This window comes from Alligator mississippiensis, chromosome 5 (assembly GCF_030867095.1).
Source record: "Alligator mississippiensis isolate rAllMis1 chromosome 5, rAllMis1, whole genome shotgun sequence".
NCBI classification, from domain to species: Eukaryota; Metazoa; Chordata; order Crocodylia; family Alligatoridae; genus Alligator; species Alligator mississippiensis.
In genome coordinates, this window is record NC_081828.1 from 36,726,129 (window position 1) to 36,744,240 (window position 18,112).

Consider the following 18,112-nt stretch of genomic DNA (forward strand, 5'->3'; position numbering starts at 1 on the left):
GCAAAAAACCTGTTGAGTAAGATCCGAGCCCAAATTTGGGAGTAGTGACAGGTTTGGGTAGGAGGGGCCCAAGACGGCAACTCACCCAATAAAAACTGTAACCTACAGTCCCAATTTGGAGGTAACCTCACTTGCAGAACAATGAAGGAAGAATCGCAAGTGTAGGCCGGATCAGACTGATCACCTGAACCACCCTTTCTGTGAACACAAATCTCTTAGTTCACGCTGAAGCCGCGGAGCGCCTGAGTGGGACTGAAGGAAGGGGACTTGTTCCTATCACTGCTGAGGCCAACCCATTGGACTGTACTACTGAAGCCAGCCCATTAAATTGTACTACTGAGGAATTAAACCATATTTAGGTGTTTGGCTTCTCGGAATTCTAGGATTGTAAGTATAATATAGTAATAACTTTTCTGGTTCAAATTATATAGTTAGTTGCAATTGTAATTGTTTTAAAGAAGTGCATTTAGAGTATCGTTCCTTATATATATATAGTTATTGTGTTTTTGATGTTTACGTTATTTCATAAAGTAAAATTGTGTTGTATAAATTAAGTGTGAAATCATTGTGAAATCATGCAATTAGCTGAAAATTTCCCCAGCCAGTGCATCAAATGAATCAGTAAGTTGTGTGGGATCTTCTCTATTCCATAACCCCCTAGAGACACCTCCTTCCTTCCTGATGATGCAACCCATCCTCAATCACACAAAACATTAACCCTAGGAAGCACATGTTCTATAAAAGCAGAGTGTCTTCATCTGATACCTCATTTGAGGAGGATTATTTTTTGTATAATTGGCTACTTTAAAAGCACTCTGCGGCCATGCATGTGAGTCATGGCATGGCTGTAGAGTGCTTTCAGGAGCCCGATTGCATGAAAAATGTAACTTCTGTCTGTACCCCAAGAGACAGTTATAGTAATGGCACACTGGAGGAAACAATAGCTCTCTTGATTTTGTCCCTAGGTTAATTTCTGAAGGCTGTGTGAAAGCCAAAGACACATTGACTCAACTAACAGTATTATGCTGGTGAAGGGCTATGACAGCTTTACTTCAGTCATGCTAACACATTTCACTATGTAAGCATCTCAGCGCACTGCTGCACTCCAGCTCTTCCACATTTACAGAGAAGCTGAGGTACATAAAAATGACATCACTTACCCAGGATCACATAAGATATTGGAAGCAGATAAGAAACTGAAACTTGATTTCCCACAGTCTGGGCTAGCAGACTAACCAGTGCACCATTCTTCTTGAATGAAAACAACTGGGTTTTGGTTATGACAGTCTGAGGCTTTTTCAACCTGAACCACAAGTAAAGTAACTCCCAGTCAACTACCAACTAGGGGAGATTGACAGAGTCCTGCCGAGCTTGCCCACTCAAGAATCAGGCCCCATGAACCTGAAAGATATCAGACAATATAAGCCAGACTGTCTTGTAAAGCAAACTCAAAGGTCTTCTAAAAAATGTTGCATCTGGAAAATTAATACTTTCCACCACTTGCTCTGTGTTCACAGTTGTGTTTAATAAATGGATGTTTCCCTCATGTATATTACATAAGAACAGGAAAGGTCACTGATCTAAAATTCTAAACTGTTTCTCTACTTTCATATAAAGCTTTAAAATGTGAATAATTCTGTAGCATATATCATTAAGGCCACATAAAAAGGACTTCCTGCAGAGCTTAAAATCAACTACTGTAGCATACATGGCCACAGGCTGAAAAAATGTAATACAGTAGATAGTTATTTGCTGTCTTAAGTGATATGACATGGAAGAAATGTATTACTCCGTTAGGCTTCAGGAGCATAGTAAAGCAGAAAAGTGTGTAGCTTTACTTTACAGATAAGGAGGGCAGAATTATAAAGCTGAAATGAAGGAACTGACCTCTAAGATTCTCAAACTTTTTCACAGTGTGGAACAACTCCATTGCAGATACTGTCTTATGGACCATACAAGTGCTGCTTGTAAGATAATTCTAATTAACTTGTAAACTTGTAAGATAATTCAAATTACTACACCATTTATTACTAGAAAAAGTAATAAACAGAGTATTTTACTATATATTATATGCTTCTAATTCAACACAGAGTTTTATCTTTTTATCATACTATCTCCTGTTACTTTTTATTTCATTTACTCTGTCAGCTCTTTCCCTTCTTTTAGTGTGAAAGCAAGGGAGCCAGTATCATGTGAATGACAAGCTTTCTGTAGGCCACCAGAAAGTACTCTAAAGCCTTACATCAGTCCATGAACCTTCCTTTAGGTATAGTTACTCTATCAAACACATTATATAAAGTTTTTTGAGCTACTTCTCTACCACATCATCCTTTTGAGTGGCATGGTGACAATCTCAAAAAAGGCAGTGGATCCAAACATTTCACAGGACAGAGTACTCACTCAAGGGAAAAATAATGTATGTCTAATTATATCCCTAACATATTCCAGTCTTCCCTTACCCCTGACAGCAAAGCTGCTGATATTGTTTCTACAGGTTGATGTAAGTATTTGTGCCTTTCAAACAAGTTAGATCCGCCTCTCTGAGCATACCCATCCAACTTGCCTGAAATCTCTTACAGATGCCACTTTGACTTCCTATCTCAGCCTGCACTGTCATGAATTATGTAGTAAGTGCTGACAACCTTATTTTCCTAAAACACGGTTATAATTCTTGGTGTTAGACAGGGAATCTCCTGAACTTTAAAGTTAAAAACAAAAAACAAAGTAATATTAAGAGGAACACCTTTTTGTTTTAACAGAAAACTGACAGTGGGAGTTTCATATAAAATCTGCAAGATTGCACCTGTAGAGAGACAACATGGCTTGTGTTGGGCTATATTGAATAATTCAGTTTAACCCCTGAATATTGCATTCCGGGCGATGAATAAAAAGGTTAAATACTTTAGTTTTTTCAATTACATGTGTTCAAAAAATCTGGAAAGGACTCCTGTGTCAGCATCCCTTTCCATTTTACATTTTTAAAGTTAGTTTTTTGGTTAGAAAGAAATTATCTTAGTTGTCCACCAACACTGCCATATGCACGTGTACAGGTTCTGGAAAACCCACAGTAGTTGGAAGTTTTATGATACTTTTGACTGAGTAAGAAATATAAGATTAAACTTAAAAGTAATATGTTTTCTATTAACTTATCAATCTTGGTGGCATTTCTTTAAATTTTATTGGTAATATTTTTGACAATTTCAGCACATCTCAGCATGAAAGAGCAGAACTACCTTAAATTTGTATGTAAACTGGGTTAACTTCCTAAAATGTATATATTTCTCAAAAAATTTCATGTACAATAGGAAACCTGTAAATATTTTTGCAGCCAAAAATATAATGTAAAAATAAACTGTGAAAAGCTTTTATGAGCTTTTTGCTTCTGATTATATAACATACTGTTTTGCTAAAGAGATCATTAATATTGTAAGCGTTTGTAGTTTTCTCATGTGGTTCATGAAATGAAGAACATTTGTAATGCTTTGTGTATTTATTAAGGTAATTATTCTAAAGTAATACAAATACAACTTTTGCTTTCATGGTTAGAGGTTTCTTCAATATGTTCATAGATTGATAGGTTCATAGATTCATAGATTGTTAGGGACTGGAAGGGACCTTGCAGATCATTGGGTCCAGCCTCCCCCTCCCCCCCGCTCTAGGCAGGAAGACAACTGGGGTTGTGATTCCAGCGAGGTGACTGTCCAGTCTCCTCTTGAAAACATCCAGGGTAGGTGACTGCACCACCTTTGGAGGGAGTTTATTCCACAGTCTGGACACCCTGACTGTGAAGGAGTTTTCCCTGGTATTAAACCTGATGCAGCCTTTCTGGAGTTTGTATCCATTGGTCTTGGTCTTCCCCAGGGATGCCCTAGTGAACAGTTGTTCACTGAGCTCCTGATGCACTCTGATATAGTGGTAAGCTATCAAGTCCCCTCTCAACCTTCTCTTCTTTAGGTTAAGAGGCCCAGACTCCCTCAGCCTTTCCTCATATGGCTTGCCTTGCAAGTCCCTGATCATACGGGTGGCTCTTTTCTGGACCCTCTCAAGTTTTTCCACGTTCTTATTGAAGGGCAGTGCCCAGAACTGGACACAGTACTCCAGCTGTGGTCTCATCATTGCGAAGTACAATGGGAGTATCACTTCCTTAGTTTTACATGAGCTGCATTGGTTGATGCAAGCCAGCATGTTATTTGCCCTGCTGACCAATGCCTTGCACTGATGGCTCATATTTATGTGATGGTCAATCATTACCCCTTGATCCCTTTCGACCGTGGTGCAAGTCAAGCTGTCACCACCGAGCCTGTATGTATGCTGAGGGTTGTTTGCCCCCAGATGGAGCACCTTACACTTGGAAGTGTTAAACTTCATCTGGTTCCAATCGGTCCAACTCTCAAGCCTGTCCAGGTCCACCTGTATCTGCAACCTATCTTTTGACATGACCACACTGCCCCATAACTTGGTGCTGTCCACAAACTTGGCCAGTGAGCTTTTCACTCCCCTATCCAAATCATTGATAAAGATGTTGAAAGGCACCAATCCAAGCATGGATCCCTGAGGGACACCACTGGGCACTTCGCGCCAGGATGAGACTGATCCATTCATGAGAACTCTCTGGGTCCTACCATGTAGGCAGTTTCCCACCCACTGAACCGTTGAGCAGCTGAGCCCACAATCTTCCAGTTTTCCCACAAGGATATCGTGGGATACTAGATCAAAAGCCTTTTGGAAGTCTAGGTATATTATGTCTACCTCATCTCCCATGTCCAGGTGGTGAGAGACCTGGTCGTAGGAGATGAGATTGGTAAGATAAGACCTATCCACAACAAAGCCAAGCTGGCTGTTGTTCAGAATTACCTTCTGTGAGCGTATCACACACAGATTCTTTAATGAGCTTTTCCAGGATTTTCCCTGGGATAGAGGTTAGGCTAACTGGCCTATAGTTTCCTGGGTCCTCTCTCTTCCGCTTCTTGAAGATGGGCACAATGTTGGCCCTCTTCCAATCCTCAGGGATTTCCCGTGTGCCACAAATTCTGAAAGAGCTTTGCCAGGGGTTCCATGATGACCTCAGACAACTCCTTCATCACTCTCGGATGGGTCCTGCTGACTTATAAATGTCTAGTTTTTAAAGTTGGTTATAAATGTCTAGCTTTTCTAGTTGGATAGAAAAGGTGCTATATTTATGTGAAAGACAGGTTAACTGTGAGAGAGAAGTTCATTGTCTCAGCGAGTACACTGGAGCATTTGTTAATTTTATGCCTATTTTTTCTGTTGTTTAATAACACTGTCTGTTGTCAGAATACCTATATGTGGCTCTTTTTGGTCAGTGCTGAACCTCACAATTTTTAAGTTTGTTAACATCGTTTCTAAAACTCTACTGTTGGAATATATGCAACTTGTTGCAAAGAAAAGAATATCACATCTGCATAAACTGACACAGAATTGTATTAAATGTTATGAAAATCAAGATCACACTGTGCGCCATTAGTCTGAAAGGAGAATATGCCATGAGGCATATTCAGAATTTATAAGTAAAGAAATGTTATCTCTTCTCTTAGACTTTGTGGATCTTTTTCTAACTGTGGAAGACTGTAATTGTTTACTTAACCTAGATATTGATTGAAACTCAACTTCTGGCTTACTTCCTTCGACTGCAATTTTCATTTTGGCAGCTTCACTTACATTACTTGAAAATTCATGCAGCAGTTGAATAGTTCACATTCCTGCCTCTGGTTTAGTATGTTGCATCTAGAATGTTTTTAAAAGCATTTTCTAGTTTCTGTAGAACAAGAAGCTTAATTTGTAGCAAGAATGACCTCTAACTACTGTCCCTTACAATTAATTTTGCATATACTTGAGTGAAAGAAAATGATTCACTGAGGCTAAGGCTAAAAATGAAACATTCCAGGTCAGTGTAATCTTGTGGGATGTGCTCTCTAAATATTTTACTGAAGAATAAAGTCTGTTATTTGATACTGATATTTGATCCTCGTATTTTGTCTATTACTTGGAGTGATCATTAAAGCATTAATGAGGAAACTTGTAGTATCTCAATGTTGAGTTAATCATTAAAGTACAAAGTTAGAATCTGAGTACAAACTAGTCATTACAGAGTTTAATTATCTAACCTCTGATATCTAACCAATGGGGTCTAATCTCCAGTAATCAAAAACCATGACACACACGGTGGTTCTGTCTGAAAAAAAGTCTTTAAAAATATCATAACTTTAGTTCAATTTGACCATTTCTATGGCTCCCAGATAGGTTTATGAAGTTAATTCAGCCCCTCATTCCTTCAGGTCAAATCTTAAGACTATTGACTCTAGGTGTGAAAAGGAATTTTGAAAATTGTTATATCTTTGAAAATGAATTTGTGTTAAGGCAGCTTTAACCTAACACTTAATAAGCAGTGCTTATTTGGCTTGATTTCTTGGATGGAGAGGTTATCACTCAGTCCCTAACCTACCATACTATGGTAGTATTAGAATAGCTGTACTCATATCTTCATTTTCATTTTCATTTCAAAGTGTAATTCCAGGTGGTCATGCTCTGAAAAGCATAGAGTAATCTGGAACCCAGTTATCAAGTCTGTTCTCCCTGTTCTCAGAATTACATTGCAGAAGGCTATTGTCACTGCACACTTGTCAAACTCCCTTTAACTAATGGCAAGACATTCTTACTAGAGAGAGGGCCAGCACCTCCTGAATCTGTTTCCTCCAGTGCTTCACTAGACTTTGGTGATCTTCAAAACAGGCTAAGACATCATTTGTTTAATCCCTTCATAGTTTTTGGTTTGGTAAATAGATTTTTGTTATGGAGAACAAACAGTTTATACTTTTATCAAGTTTTATACTTTTATTATAGATGAAAGTATTGCATTTCTAAATGAATGGTATTCATATAATTTTATTGCATTTTTTTACTTCTCTAACAATCTGTACTGTTAAATTTTGGCTAAACTGTGCTACAGTATTCAAGCTCTTTTCTTTCAGTCTGTTTTCCAGACATGTAGAGTCTGCACACATGCTTATTCTGATTAATGTGTCAGGCATGTAAAATCACTAAAACATTAAACTGTAGTTCAGACTAGACTTTTTAATGGCTGTCATTGGATTTATCTATATTCTTTTATAATAGATTCACAAGTGGTATAACAAAAGTAGAGGTGCATCTAATGTGTGAAAAAAACAGAAGAAACTTACATGGCTACATATACACCGGAAATAATTGAATAAAACATTTAAAATATATTAAACATTAACATGATTGTTGGCTCTTTGTGCCCTCTGGACTGGAGGACAACATACTAATACAATGGGATGCAGAAATTATTAAAAATAGTATTCATTCAAAAAAAGGGGAGAACAGCAATTCCTTAAAAATGATAAACTGTTCTTTCAGTATTTAAGATATTATATTTAAATGGATGCAGTAGTTGAAAAAAAGTGTAAAGTATTACAAAAATCAATGTTTTCAGTTCCAGTGATACTTGGAAACTTTTTTAGATCATGTAAAAATTACAGAACCCAATAAAGTTTAACCTGGAATTCTTGCATGTCTAAAATTTGGCCAAGTCATATAATTTTAAAGGACAGCAAGTATCTAGATATTGATCAGAGGCTTTTACATCTACAATGTCATAAAAAGGATCTGCAGTTATAAAACAGGCAATATTATTATGAATACAATATAATTTCCTTCAGTCAGTAAGCAAATGCAGACTGTCTGTTGAAGTTCTGGCTTTTAGAAATTGAAAAATAAAATGGACATAAGACCCCCTTAAAGTTACCCATTGCCTGAGAGTATCATAGGAATCATAGGCAAGTAGGGCTGGAAGGGACCTCCCAAGGTCATCTAGTTCAGCCCTCTCTCAAGGCACTCATTTTCTATCCCAACTGAAGACCTTTCAATCTTGAATTTGTTTTAAGAAGAAATAATTTTTTTTCAATTTAAACAGAAATTGGTATCTCAATAGCTAAACATACTCCCAACATTCTAGAGAATTTCAACTTCTCCATCCCTGTTTTAGTTTGAGGACTGAGCCCAGTTGCTAATTTATTTTGAACCCTCCAATGAAATTGAACTCTATAATAATACTGGCTATAATAAGTGGCATGATATGAAGTCAGCCCTTAATCTATTTTCAAAATACCTTTCGGGGTAAACATAATGGCTTATGTTTGTATCTCTGACAAGAATTCCATTTGGCAATGCATTTCATAGCCAAATTTCTCATTTGTGTCAAGGTGCAGAATGTCAGATTTACTAATACGCTACTTATTTGCACTTCAGCAGTGGACCTGAGTGAAACACCTTGAGCCCTATATAGCTCCCTATTGCCAGGTTAGAGAGCAGATAAAAATAAAAACAAGATTTAATCCTGTCCATATAATTGTACAGGCACTGAAACTTGACAAGTCACCATTAAGTATTCAAAGTGGTATTGTGGCGTAAGGGATCTTCAGCAGCTTGCACACTAGAAAGAAGGAATAGTTTGGTTCTGCTTGGGTGTTTATAAATTTAATTTGTTGAAAACCTCTGGAAGAGATTACTGGGTGGAATCAACCCTGTCACCAACTCAAGGCAAAAATACAAGTAGCAGTGATATTGACATTTTTGCTGTACAAAATAGTTTTTTTCTGGCTCAAGTGAGCTAATAAAAAGTGCCAGCAATGGTAACTCAGAGGACACATGTCCATTCCACTCGTGGTTCAAGGGTAGGAGAACTAGAACCTGGGTGTTTCAAGATGTTTCTGTAATTTTATAGCACCCAAAATAAAATATGTAACCTCTCTAAAATATTGTCACGTCATTTCTCAATGTGATAAATACATCTTTCTAAATAATGTTATTTCTTGTGTGAAAATAGGCCTGATGTATTGTTCTGGTTACTTGCCAATAGTTGATTCTGTAGGTTCACAGAGATAATTTTGGCTCTACATTAAACAGGTTCCAGGTAGAGGGAGGTAGTTATTTGAGGAATATATGGTGGTCATTAAAAAGTGATTTGCACATGCACACTGAGTTGTTTGAACTCAAGAAGAACAGAGATCCACAGGCATATATTTCTGAAACAGTATTACATCAGAAACTTATAAATTCTTTTCTACTAAATGTAGCTTTCTATAAATATATCATTCAGCTATCTACAAAGCCTCTGGCTCTGCAGCAGGAGGGATCTTAGACTTGCAGCATACCATCTTCTTCTGGAGCCTCTAGGAGCTCCTTTCAGCTAAATACCGCATGGCTGGGCCTGCATGGGTTGAGAGTACAGCCAGTGAGCTGCTGGAAATTCCATTGACAACTGCTGTGTAAGTTGATGCTTCTCTAAATTTACTTTCACTCCTTATTATGTGACCTCCTTTTTGAGTGATCACAGCAGGGATGTAGACAGCAATGGCAATATGGCTTCTGCTTTTCTAACAGTAAGTCCTTGAGATGATTAGAAGTCCAAATAAGTGTATTAAATACAGCAAGAGTGCAATTTCCTAGAGTGAAGTACAATGAATACCTTTTTCTCACAGATTGTACTTCAAATATAGATAAAACAGAGAGAGATAAGCACTACCAGTCAGGAATCTTAATACATGTCTCAGTAAGCTTGATTAATAAGATAATAAAAAAGCTATAATAAGGGAAAAATCCAATTAAAGTAACTTGTGAGACTTCTCTCGCACAGAAATAAAAAACCAAGATCTGTAAAACTTTGAAAAATTGGAAAGATACAGATGAGAGCCTTAGCATTTGAGGCTACAGTATATCAGTTTTATCCTCTCTTTGACTGAGTGTTCCTTAGTTTATTGGGTTTTTCCTCTGCTGATGTGTTCTTTCCTAGAATTCTTGTTCTTTTAAAATGTATTTTTCTTGTTTGTTTGTATTTTCTCTCTGCATAGCATCTGAATATAAACATATTAATAATTTTAGCACCACAGAGCTAAAAGAAGACCAACAGGTTCGCAATATAATGTTTTGTATTCACAATACGAATATAAAGAGGGCAAAAAACTTTTGTCCACTACTCAGATTAAACAGAAGTGATCAGATGATTGGCTGCGCAAAGCTTATCACTGGTGCATGATGGCTTTCAAATGAGCATCCAACATATTTCTTAGCTTTAATTAAGAGCTGGAGGATTAGTGACAGATTAGGGACAGTAGAAGAGGTCAAGGGCTGGGAGGCTGGTTAGGTTGTTGGACAGAAGTAGGAACGGAAAGGGCTTTGGAGCACCAGAGTAAAAGATACTCCTCAAGAGTCCTGAGTCTGCACTTCTCTGCTGTCTGCAAACAGCTGTGAAATTCACTGGAAAAGTGCATATTTTATTTCCTTCTAGTGGCCAGACCACTATTACTGCTACCAGTTACTCTGTTATTTCCATGGTAGAGCAGCACTTTGAATAGAAAAGTGATAACATTAGTTGAAAATGAATATTGATCCTTATACTAGAATTGCTCAGGTTTTTTTTTTTAAGTCAGGAAATTATATTTCAAACCTTGGTTAAGTTTATAAATTCAGAAAGTCCACAATTAGGAAGTGATAGAATTAACCTTAAATCAGGTCTAGGTAATATTTATTCAGCCCTTGTGTGTACATCTGATGATATTGGTTTTGATTACATAGTCACATGTTTTTCCCTTGTTTGAATGAAGTTCAAGTAAGTATCCAATTTTTTTTATCTGTCTCATTTAATACATGACCCAAGACCTCATTTATTGTGCAGCACTGAATACTAATGAATTGCTTCATGGGCTATTCTTCATTGCTTCACAAATGTGAATAGATTACTTTCATAACACGCCTCTGGGAGTGGGGAATATTATTATTCCCATTTTCCAAGCAGGGACTGAGGTACAGAGAAGTAAGACCAAAACTGTCCATTGATTTAGGGTTCCCAGCTGCACGCATCTAGTGCCTTAGGGTGTGTGTAGATGAAACGGGGGCCCTATATTGAAGCGGTGGGTTTTTAAAAACACTGCTTCAATTTAGGACAAAGTAAACCCCTGTGTTGTGTACACCTGTATCTTACCTGTCTCTCTGGTGGCAGAGAGGGGAAGGCGAGCTGCTGGCAGGCAGAGTGGTCCCTGGGCTGTAGGCGGGGGGTGGGACCCTGGTGCTTTCTTCTGCGGCAGTGGTGGCCCCCCCATCCCAGGCAGCACCCGCCCGCAGGTGCCTGGCTCAGGCGGTCCTGGGGGGCACTGCAGCTGCGGAGGGAAGGACTGGATTCCTACACAGCCCATGCAGACAGGCAGGCTCCAGTGGGGAAAAAAAAAAGATCAGGCTGCTGCTTTTTTGTTTTGTTTGGTGGAGCCTGCCCTCCCGGGCTGCTGCCAGGCTGCCTGCACAGCCCCTGAACTGGATGGAGCCTGGTGCTTCTCTCCACAGCTATAGGGCAAACTCTTTGGAGCTGTTTTAGTTTGCTGCACCCTAAAGTCATTTAAGGCGCATTATGCCACTGAATGTACTACAGTGGCTGGAATTAATGCAATTCCGGCAGCAATACACTGTTGACATGTGCAAACACCAACACCATTAAAGCGGTGCCAAAGCATTTAACCCACTTTAAAGTGTCATGCACACATGCTCCTTGTTTCACCTACACATGCCCTTAGAATTTTATACTACATTCTAGGTTTAAAACACAACTCCCATTGAATTTAGGTATGCCACATTGGACATCCAGAAAATGTGGTGCACAAATTATGATGGCCAGCTGTGAAAAGTTTGGTTTAATGATTTGCCTGACATCAGACAGAGATCCTGTGGTTCAGGCAGAGAGAGATCCCAGTTCTCCAAGGTGGCATTCAACTTCACAAATAATACGAACATCCTTTCTTTTCTTCCAAAATCCACATGCATCTTACCATCTCTGCAATAAACAAGGCAAATTTTCTACAGATAACAGCCTCATCTGCTTCATATTTTGGCTTCATTTGCAGAGAACCATCCACGCTTTGCACTGAATGAGGCAAGAGTGCTGTGGAAAATTTAGTATACAGTCATATAATTAAAGAACACATCATAATGTATAAGCACAAGGGTGATGACTTAGGTACGGTGGGGCAGCCTTAATACTGGTATCTTCTAATTTTTGAATACTTGACTTTGCAACTTTAACATTTTTAATGTCTTTCTCTGGATGTAATGTATTGGTATGTGAAAGTTGCAGTAGGTGCTATGAAGTGAGTCTGTGACCCAAAGACAATCCCTGACCTCATAAAGTCAATGAATGCGCCTTCTTTCAGGGTCAACAGAAAGAGCAATTAGGCCCTTTCATTAGAGGAGACAGCTACAAACATAGCAAGACTATCCAAGGGATATGACAGGTCAGATCCAAGCCATATATTTTATGATTGCTAATGCAGAAGCCTGTAGATTAGTTTCACAGCTGCGTGCGTTAGAGACAGTGAGGCAGAGCAGCAGTGGTGAACGTGCGCGGGGGAGAAACAGAACATAGGCACCCAGCTCACTTGGAACGAAACTGCCTGCAGTCCTCTGCGCCTGTGAAGCGGGACTTTGTGTACGTGTTTCTTCAGTAACAGAACTGCCCTAACAAATAGCCCTGACGTAGGACCCGCCCCCCCCCCTTCAATTCATCATTTTGGCCAAAAGAGTAACTAAAAGTGTGTGTGTGTGGAGTAACTAAGGGTGCGTGAGTGCACACGTGTGGAGTAACTGTGTGTGAGTGCGTGTGCGGAGTAACGGTGTATGGATGCATGTGTGTCTACTCGAGGGTAACTGTGCGTGTGCGTAAGCCCCTGAGAAACTGAGAGGGAGAGAGAGAGACACACAGAGTGTGTAAGCCCCCGAATTCATCATTTGGGCCAAAAGAGTAACTAAGGGTGCGCGTGTGCCTGTGTAGGGAGTACGTGCACGGTGTGTACACGCGAACTTTTGAACAAGGTCAGCTGAGTGCAGCCCAGGCAGGCCCCGAGAGCAGCGGTTCGCAGCCCGCCGCGCCACGCACACAACCCGCCAGTGGGGCGCGCTAAAAGATTTATTGTCATTACTTTATATGACAAACTTTTATCATACTTTATATGACAAAAGTTTGCTGGTGGTACTGAAGGTCGAACCGAAACATCTGGTGGCGGTACTGACGGCTGTGTCGTGTTTAGGAGATGGTGCGCAGTGTCAAGAGTTTGGCAAGCGCTGCCCTCGAGCCCCCGCCCCCGGCAGCTTCTCGGCTGCGTTTCCCTGCCCCGCGCAGCTCGCGGCCGCGACCGCGGCCCCGGTCCCCGCCCCCGGCGGAAGGAAGGGAGGGCGGCCAGGCTGGCTCCCCCTTCGGCCGCCGCTTCCAGTCCTGCGCGCTGCGGCGGGGCGGGGCGGGGCGGGCGCCGCAGGCAGCCAATTGGTGCGCCCGGGGGAGCGGAGCGGCCGCCCGGGTTCGGCGGGGAAGGATGGAGCCGGAGAGCGGGGAAGCGGCGCCGCCGCCGCCCTGCGCCGAGCCGCCCGGCTCCCCGGACGTGCTGGCGTTTGACGACGACGAGGAGGACCTGGAGGTCTTCAGCAAGGTAGGGGGCGAGGCGCGCCCTCCCTGCCCTTTGCCTCGCATCCCTGGCAAGTGTGCAAAGCGCAGGCAGCAGCACGGGCCCCGGCCCGGCCCTGGCACACGGGGACACTGCTGCTGCCCTCGGAGAGCTCCTCGGAGCCGGGCCCCGCTCGCCGCCGGCTGCGGAGCGCAGTTGGAGGCGGACACGGTGGCTGGGAGCTGGCGAGGCCGCCTGGCCCGCTCCTGCCTTGTGCCGTCCAGCCCTGCCGCTGCCCCGGCTCCTGTCCGCCGCGGCAAAGGGGGCTTCCGCCCCAACAGCCTGCAGGCAGGCACAAGGCCGGCTCCGCTCACAAACCCGCAGTGCTGCCATGGTGTTTTGGTGGGGGGAAGGGGGGAAAAGAGGTGTTCTTCTCTCACATTCCCCATCGATTAGATACAGAAGGGTTTTGTGGCTTTAAATAGTTTCCACGTTAATCTGTAGAGCCTAGCCTACAAAATATAAACCACACTCAGCCAACAGTTCATTACAACAGTCTTGGAAGGATTGGAGGACAGAGCCAAGATGATCTGGGAACTAAGGAGGGAAAGAGCGTGGCTTTGCAGAGCGTCTCCACGGCCTCTGCCAAGTTCCTTCTCCCTTTCTGCCAGCTAAGGAGCGAGCCCTTGGATGACTTCTCGTCTTTGCTTGAGGTGCTCCCCACCACATTAAATTAAGTAGAGCCACTTCTTCAGTGGCTATTTTGGAAACTAAAAGCCTGTCTCTCAACCATTCCCCTTATGGTGGCATTTGTGGTTGGGCGGCACTCTTTGGTAGATTTGTCCATGGGCGCAAACTCCACTCTCTCACTTTGCTGTTTATTATCATGCAAGCAGTTGGCCTGGGTGGCGTGGGTGAGTCTGTGTTACTATGAAAAGCCTACCAGGTAGAGGCAGGAACCAGTAGGTACACTTCATGGAAAGCCTAGTTATCCTTCAGCCCTTCCTGTACTAAACTTTGTGCTCCTAAACTTCCAGAAGCAATTGATCTGTTAGAGATTTTTGTCTTGACTGCTTGTGTTGACATATCTAATAGGCAACTCCTCTTTAAAATGATCATTTAATAATTTTCAGTAAGTGTAAATAAATAACTACTGGGACTTGTGATTAAGTTACAGGACTTGTATACAAATGTATGTATCTATATTAGACTACTATGTGGGTTTCAGTTATGTAATGTGCCTGCAATATTTAAGCTCTGTAATATGCGCATTTCAGAATAGTTTCAATTTTTTTTCCAATAACAGTTTAAAATGTGTATATTATCTATTTTTCTCAATTTATACACTGATATTTTGCTTTGGTACCAAGGCAATAAATTGATTAAATGTGTGCACACGGAGATACACCATTAACTGTGTTCAATAATCTCAGACTGCAATGGAACCACTCTGTAGGAAGCCAGCATTGCCAACTCTTTTGCTTTTTTATCATTAATCTCTTGATATTTGTTGTCTAATACTCCAGTTCCTGGAGTCTATAATATTAATAATCAGTTGGGAAAGAGGATGAAAGGGTTGAAAACATGATTGAAGTTATCCAAAAAGCTCAAAATCTAGTTTAACCGCCCCCCCCCCCCCAAAAAAAAACCCCAACAAAGCAAATCTTATGATTGAGGCCCGACCAATTTTTCACTATGTTGGTAGTAATAATAGGGGTAGGCATTTGAAAGAGTTTGCAGGCTACTTGCTTTTTAGGGCCTAATTTTGGATTTGGCTTCAAAAAGAGTGGTCCTTTGTGTTGTCTGGGTGCCTGCATACAAGGCCTGAGCGGTAACACCATGACCTTATTTTATTGTACTATGGTTTTGTAGAATCCTTTGTGCTTTCACACCTTGGATGGATACAGTTCTCTTCCCTCTTGCATGAACAAATATTACAATTCCAACCGGTTGGCTTTTGTTGGTTGGTAATTTTTTTTTTTCCCCCCACATACGATTTTTTGTTTTAACTGGTGAAATGCCCAGTGATGTTTCTAAAGTGTAGAAGCTGAAATAAAACTTTAAAAAGAAATTAAGTATATGCAGGTACACTTTTACTCAGCGCATTAATATATCAATCCAACATACCAGAAAGTGATTTTTTCCTTACCACTTAAGTGCTGGTAGAGAATATGCTACTAAATCTGTTTGCTGAATAAAGACTAAAGAAAATAAATGTACATGTAGGGTGACCATTTTTTAGGGGAATCCAGGACACTGCCCTCTTCCCCTCCCCAAGTCAGCAGCATTGTTGCAGGCCAAAGCAGACAGGCAGGGGCACAGGGTACAGTCCAGTGGGGAGGTGGAGCAGCATGGTATGGTGGGTGGGCAGACAGGCACCCCTGCTGCTGTGTGAGGAAGGCAGGTAGGCTGGAGCAGGTGCCACCCCACCCACACATGCCTGGCCTGGCTCCTCCTGAGCAGCAGCTGGAGGTGGGCTGGGCACTGCTCCAGTCCACCTGGCTTGCTCCCGCACAACAGTAGTGGTGCCTGCCCAACCACCTGCCTAGAACATCATGCTGCTCCACCTCCCCACCAGACTGCCCCCCACATCCCTGAGATTCCAGGACTTTTGTTTCAATTTCCACCAACTGGCCAGGACTGTCCCATGAAATCTGAGACTGTCCTGGCCAAATCTGATACAGTATATTGGATGTTAATGTAATAGCCACCTACCCTATGAGCCTCAAGTTTCTAAGTCTACAAAATTAAAACTGAAGTGTCAGATTACAGACAGAAGACATTAAATATCTTTCTTATTTGAAAAGGTTTATAGATTTGCTTACCAAATTTATGGAAAGTAACATTTTATTGTATCAGCATTAGGTTTGTTTTGATTGCATGGATTGTAACCTCTGGATGGAGATTGCAGACATGAATCATTTATGAGTTGTGGATCATAAAAAAAAGTAAAAGAAAAAATCTGATAACACTTCAGAATAATAGCCCAGGTAGTCAGCTAATACTGAGATAGAGTTCAGTGCAATGTGTTTGGGGTCAGATGTCACATAGGACTGATCATAATTAAAACTGAACATGCATTTTCAGAATTTCAGCAAACCTCATTTCTGTTAAGAAGGTACTGTGGAGAATATATTGGGGAGAAACATTTGTACTGGAAAGGTAATTGTACAAACTTAACTGCTAGGGATTATTAAAAGTAATGCTTTCTAACCAGCACTGTAACAAATACCTGAAGCTCAGAGTATAGGTGACACATGGGAAAGGCATAGGGGAGCACATGCCTCACCCCTCCCTGCTCGCTTCTCCCAAGATTTCTGTGCAGATGGTGGGGCATGGGGCTATAGCCTTGCCGAAGCCAGCGCCTGGCAGTAGCGAAGGCAGTTGTGTGGAGTTGTGCCCCCTCCACTGTCAACACTTATGCATTGTCTATTATGGCTGCTGACAGATATTGGTGGGGGGGGAAGAAAAACAAAACCGAATATACACACCACGCTTTACTGGAAGAGGCAGCACATTAGTTTGACTGGCCTCTGCAGCATCTCTATAGGTTGGGTGCTTCAACAGAGCTTTTTGCCGCTTTTCTTTAAAGCTGATTCAATCATCTATTAGATAAAAGTGCTAAAAAGCCCCACTGAAGTCCACAGTCTAAACAAATGTGCACTTTAAACTTGGTGGGGGCACGCCAAGTTTAAAGTAAAGTACTGTTGTTTTGGTTTGGGGGGTGGGGGGTCACTTTTTTTTTAAATGCCTGTATGTGACTCAGAGTTTAAGGCTAGAAGGGTCAAATAGATTATTTAGCCTAGTGTCACTGACTGACTCAGGAGCCACAGGGTTAACCAAACGAGCCACAATGACATGTGCTCCTAGGGGAATTGTGGCAAACACTGGAATTCAAAAGGGAAAAGTAAAAGCTACAGTATATAACCGTATGCATTGTATTATTTAGGGTTCCTGGAAAGACATGCTCAGTGCTTTCACATAAAAAACAAAACCCCCAAAACAGTACTATTTGCTATAAAAACCCACAGGGGATAAGTGAAGCTGCTTGTGGCTTAGAAGCTATGGTTTGAGTATCACAACATTTTAACCTGACCACCTGTTATGTCAAAAGTCATTACATTCCACCTGGTTACCCACATTTGACTAAGGCAGGTTTTCCCAGGTGGCATTAAGTTCCAATTTGAAGACATCCTTGTTCCTGCTAATTCAGTCTAATTATGCTATGGCTTGATCATGAAGGGATAGTACACCTTAACTATTAAAAGGTGAACATTTGACATAAAATAGGGGTTACAATTATGTTTGCCAAGTATCATACTTAGAATATCTGCCATCTGGGTTCATAGAAATATTGCTTAGCTATACTGAAAACATAACAGTTGTTAAGGTATGCAAAGTGATGAGTTATTTCTAAAAGTAAAACAGACTTCACCACACTAACTGTACAATATCTTTTTTCATCTTGGACATCTGTACTTACCACTTGTACATAAGCAAGCGAAACTATAGTTTAAAAGGCAGATTTCAGGTCTAATCCTCTCAGATGCTGGAAATCTGTGAGGCTTTTTGCATTTAAAAGCTTGTCTAAGACTAATTCCAACTATGCATTTGGTCCAACAAAAGGCATCACTGACAAAAATTCCGGCTTT

The 18,112-nt window shown here is 41.2% G+C and overlaps 1 protein-coding gene across 2 annotated transcripts in view; it reads left to right on the forward strand.

Annotated features, from left to right (window-relative positions):
* The first annotated feature begins 13,339 nt into the window (after positions 1 to 13,339).
* Positions 13,340 to 18,112, forward strand: part of SNX7 (sorting nexin 7) — a 68,155-nt gene continuing 63,382 nt past the window's right edge. Inside the window, exon 1 of one of the 2 annotated variants that reach the window (XM_014599774.3) lies at positions 13,340 to 13,505. In XM_014599774.3, the coding sequence (XP_014455260.1) occupies positions 13,392 to 13,505 (114 nt within the window). In that variant the 5' untranslated portion in view covers positions 13,340 to 13,391. The remainder of the gene's footprint in view (positions 13,506 to 18,112) is intronic. The other variant, XM_006263170.4, reaches the window with a different exon arrangement.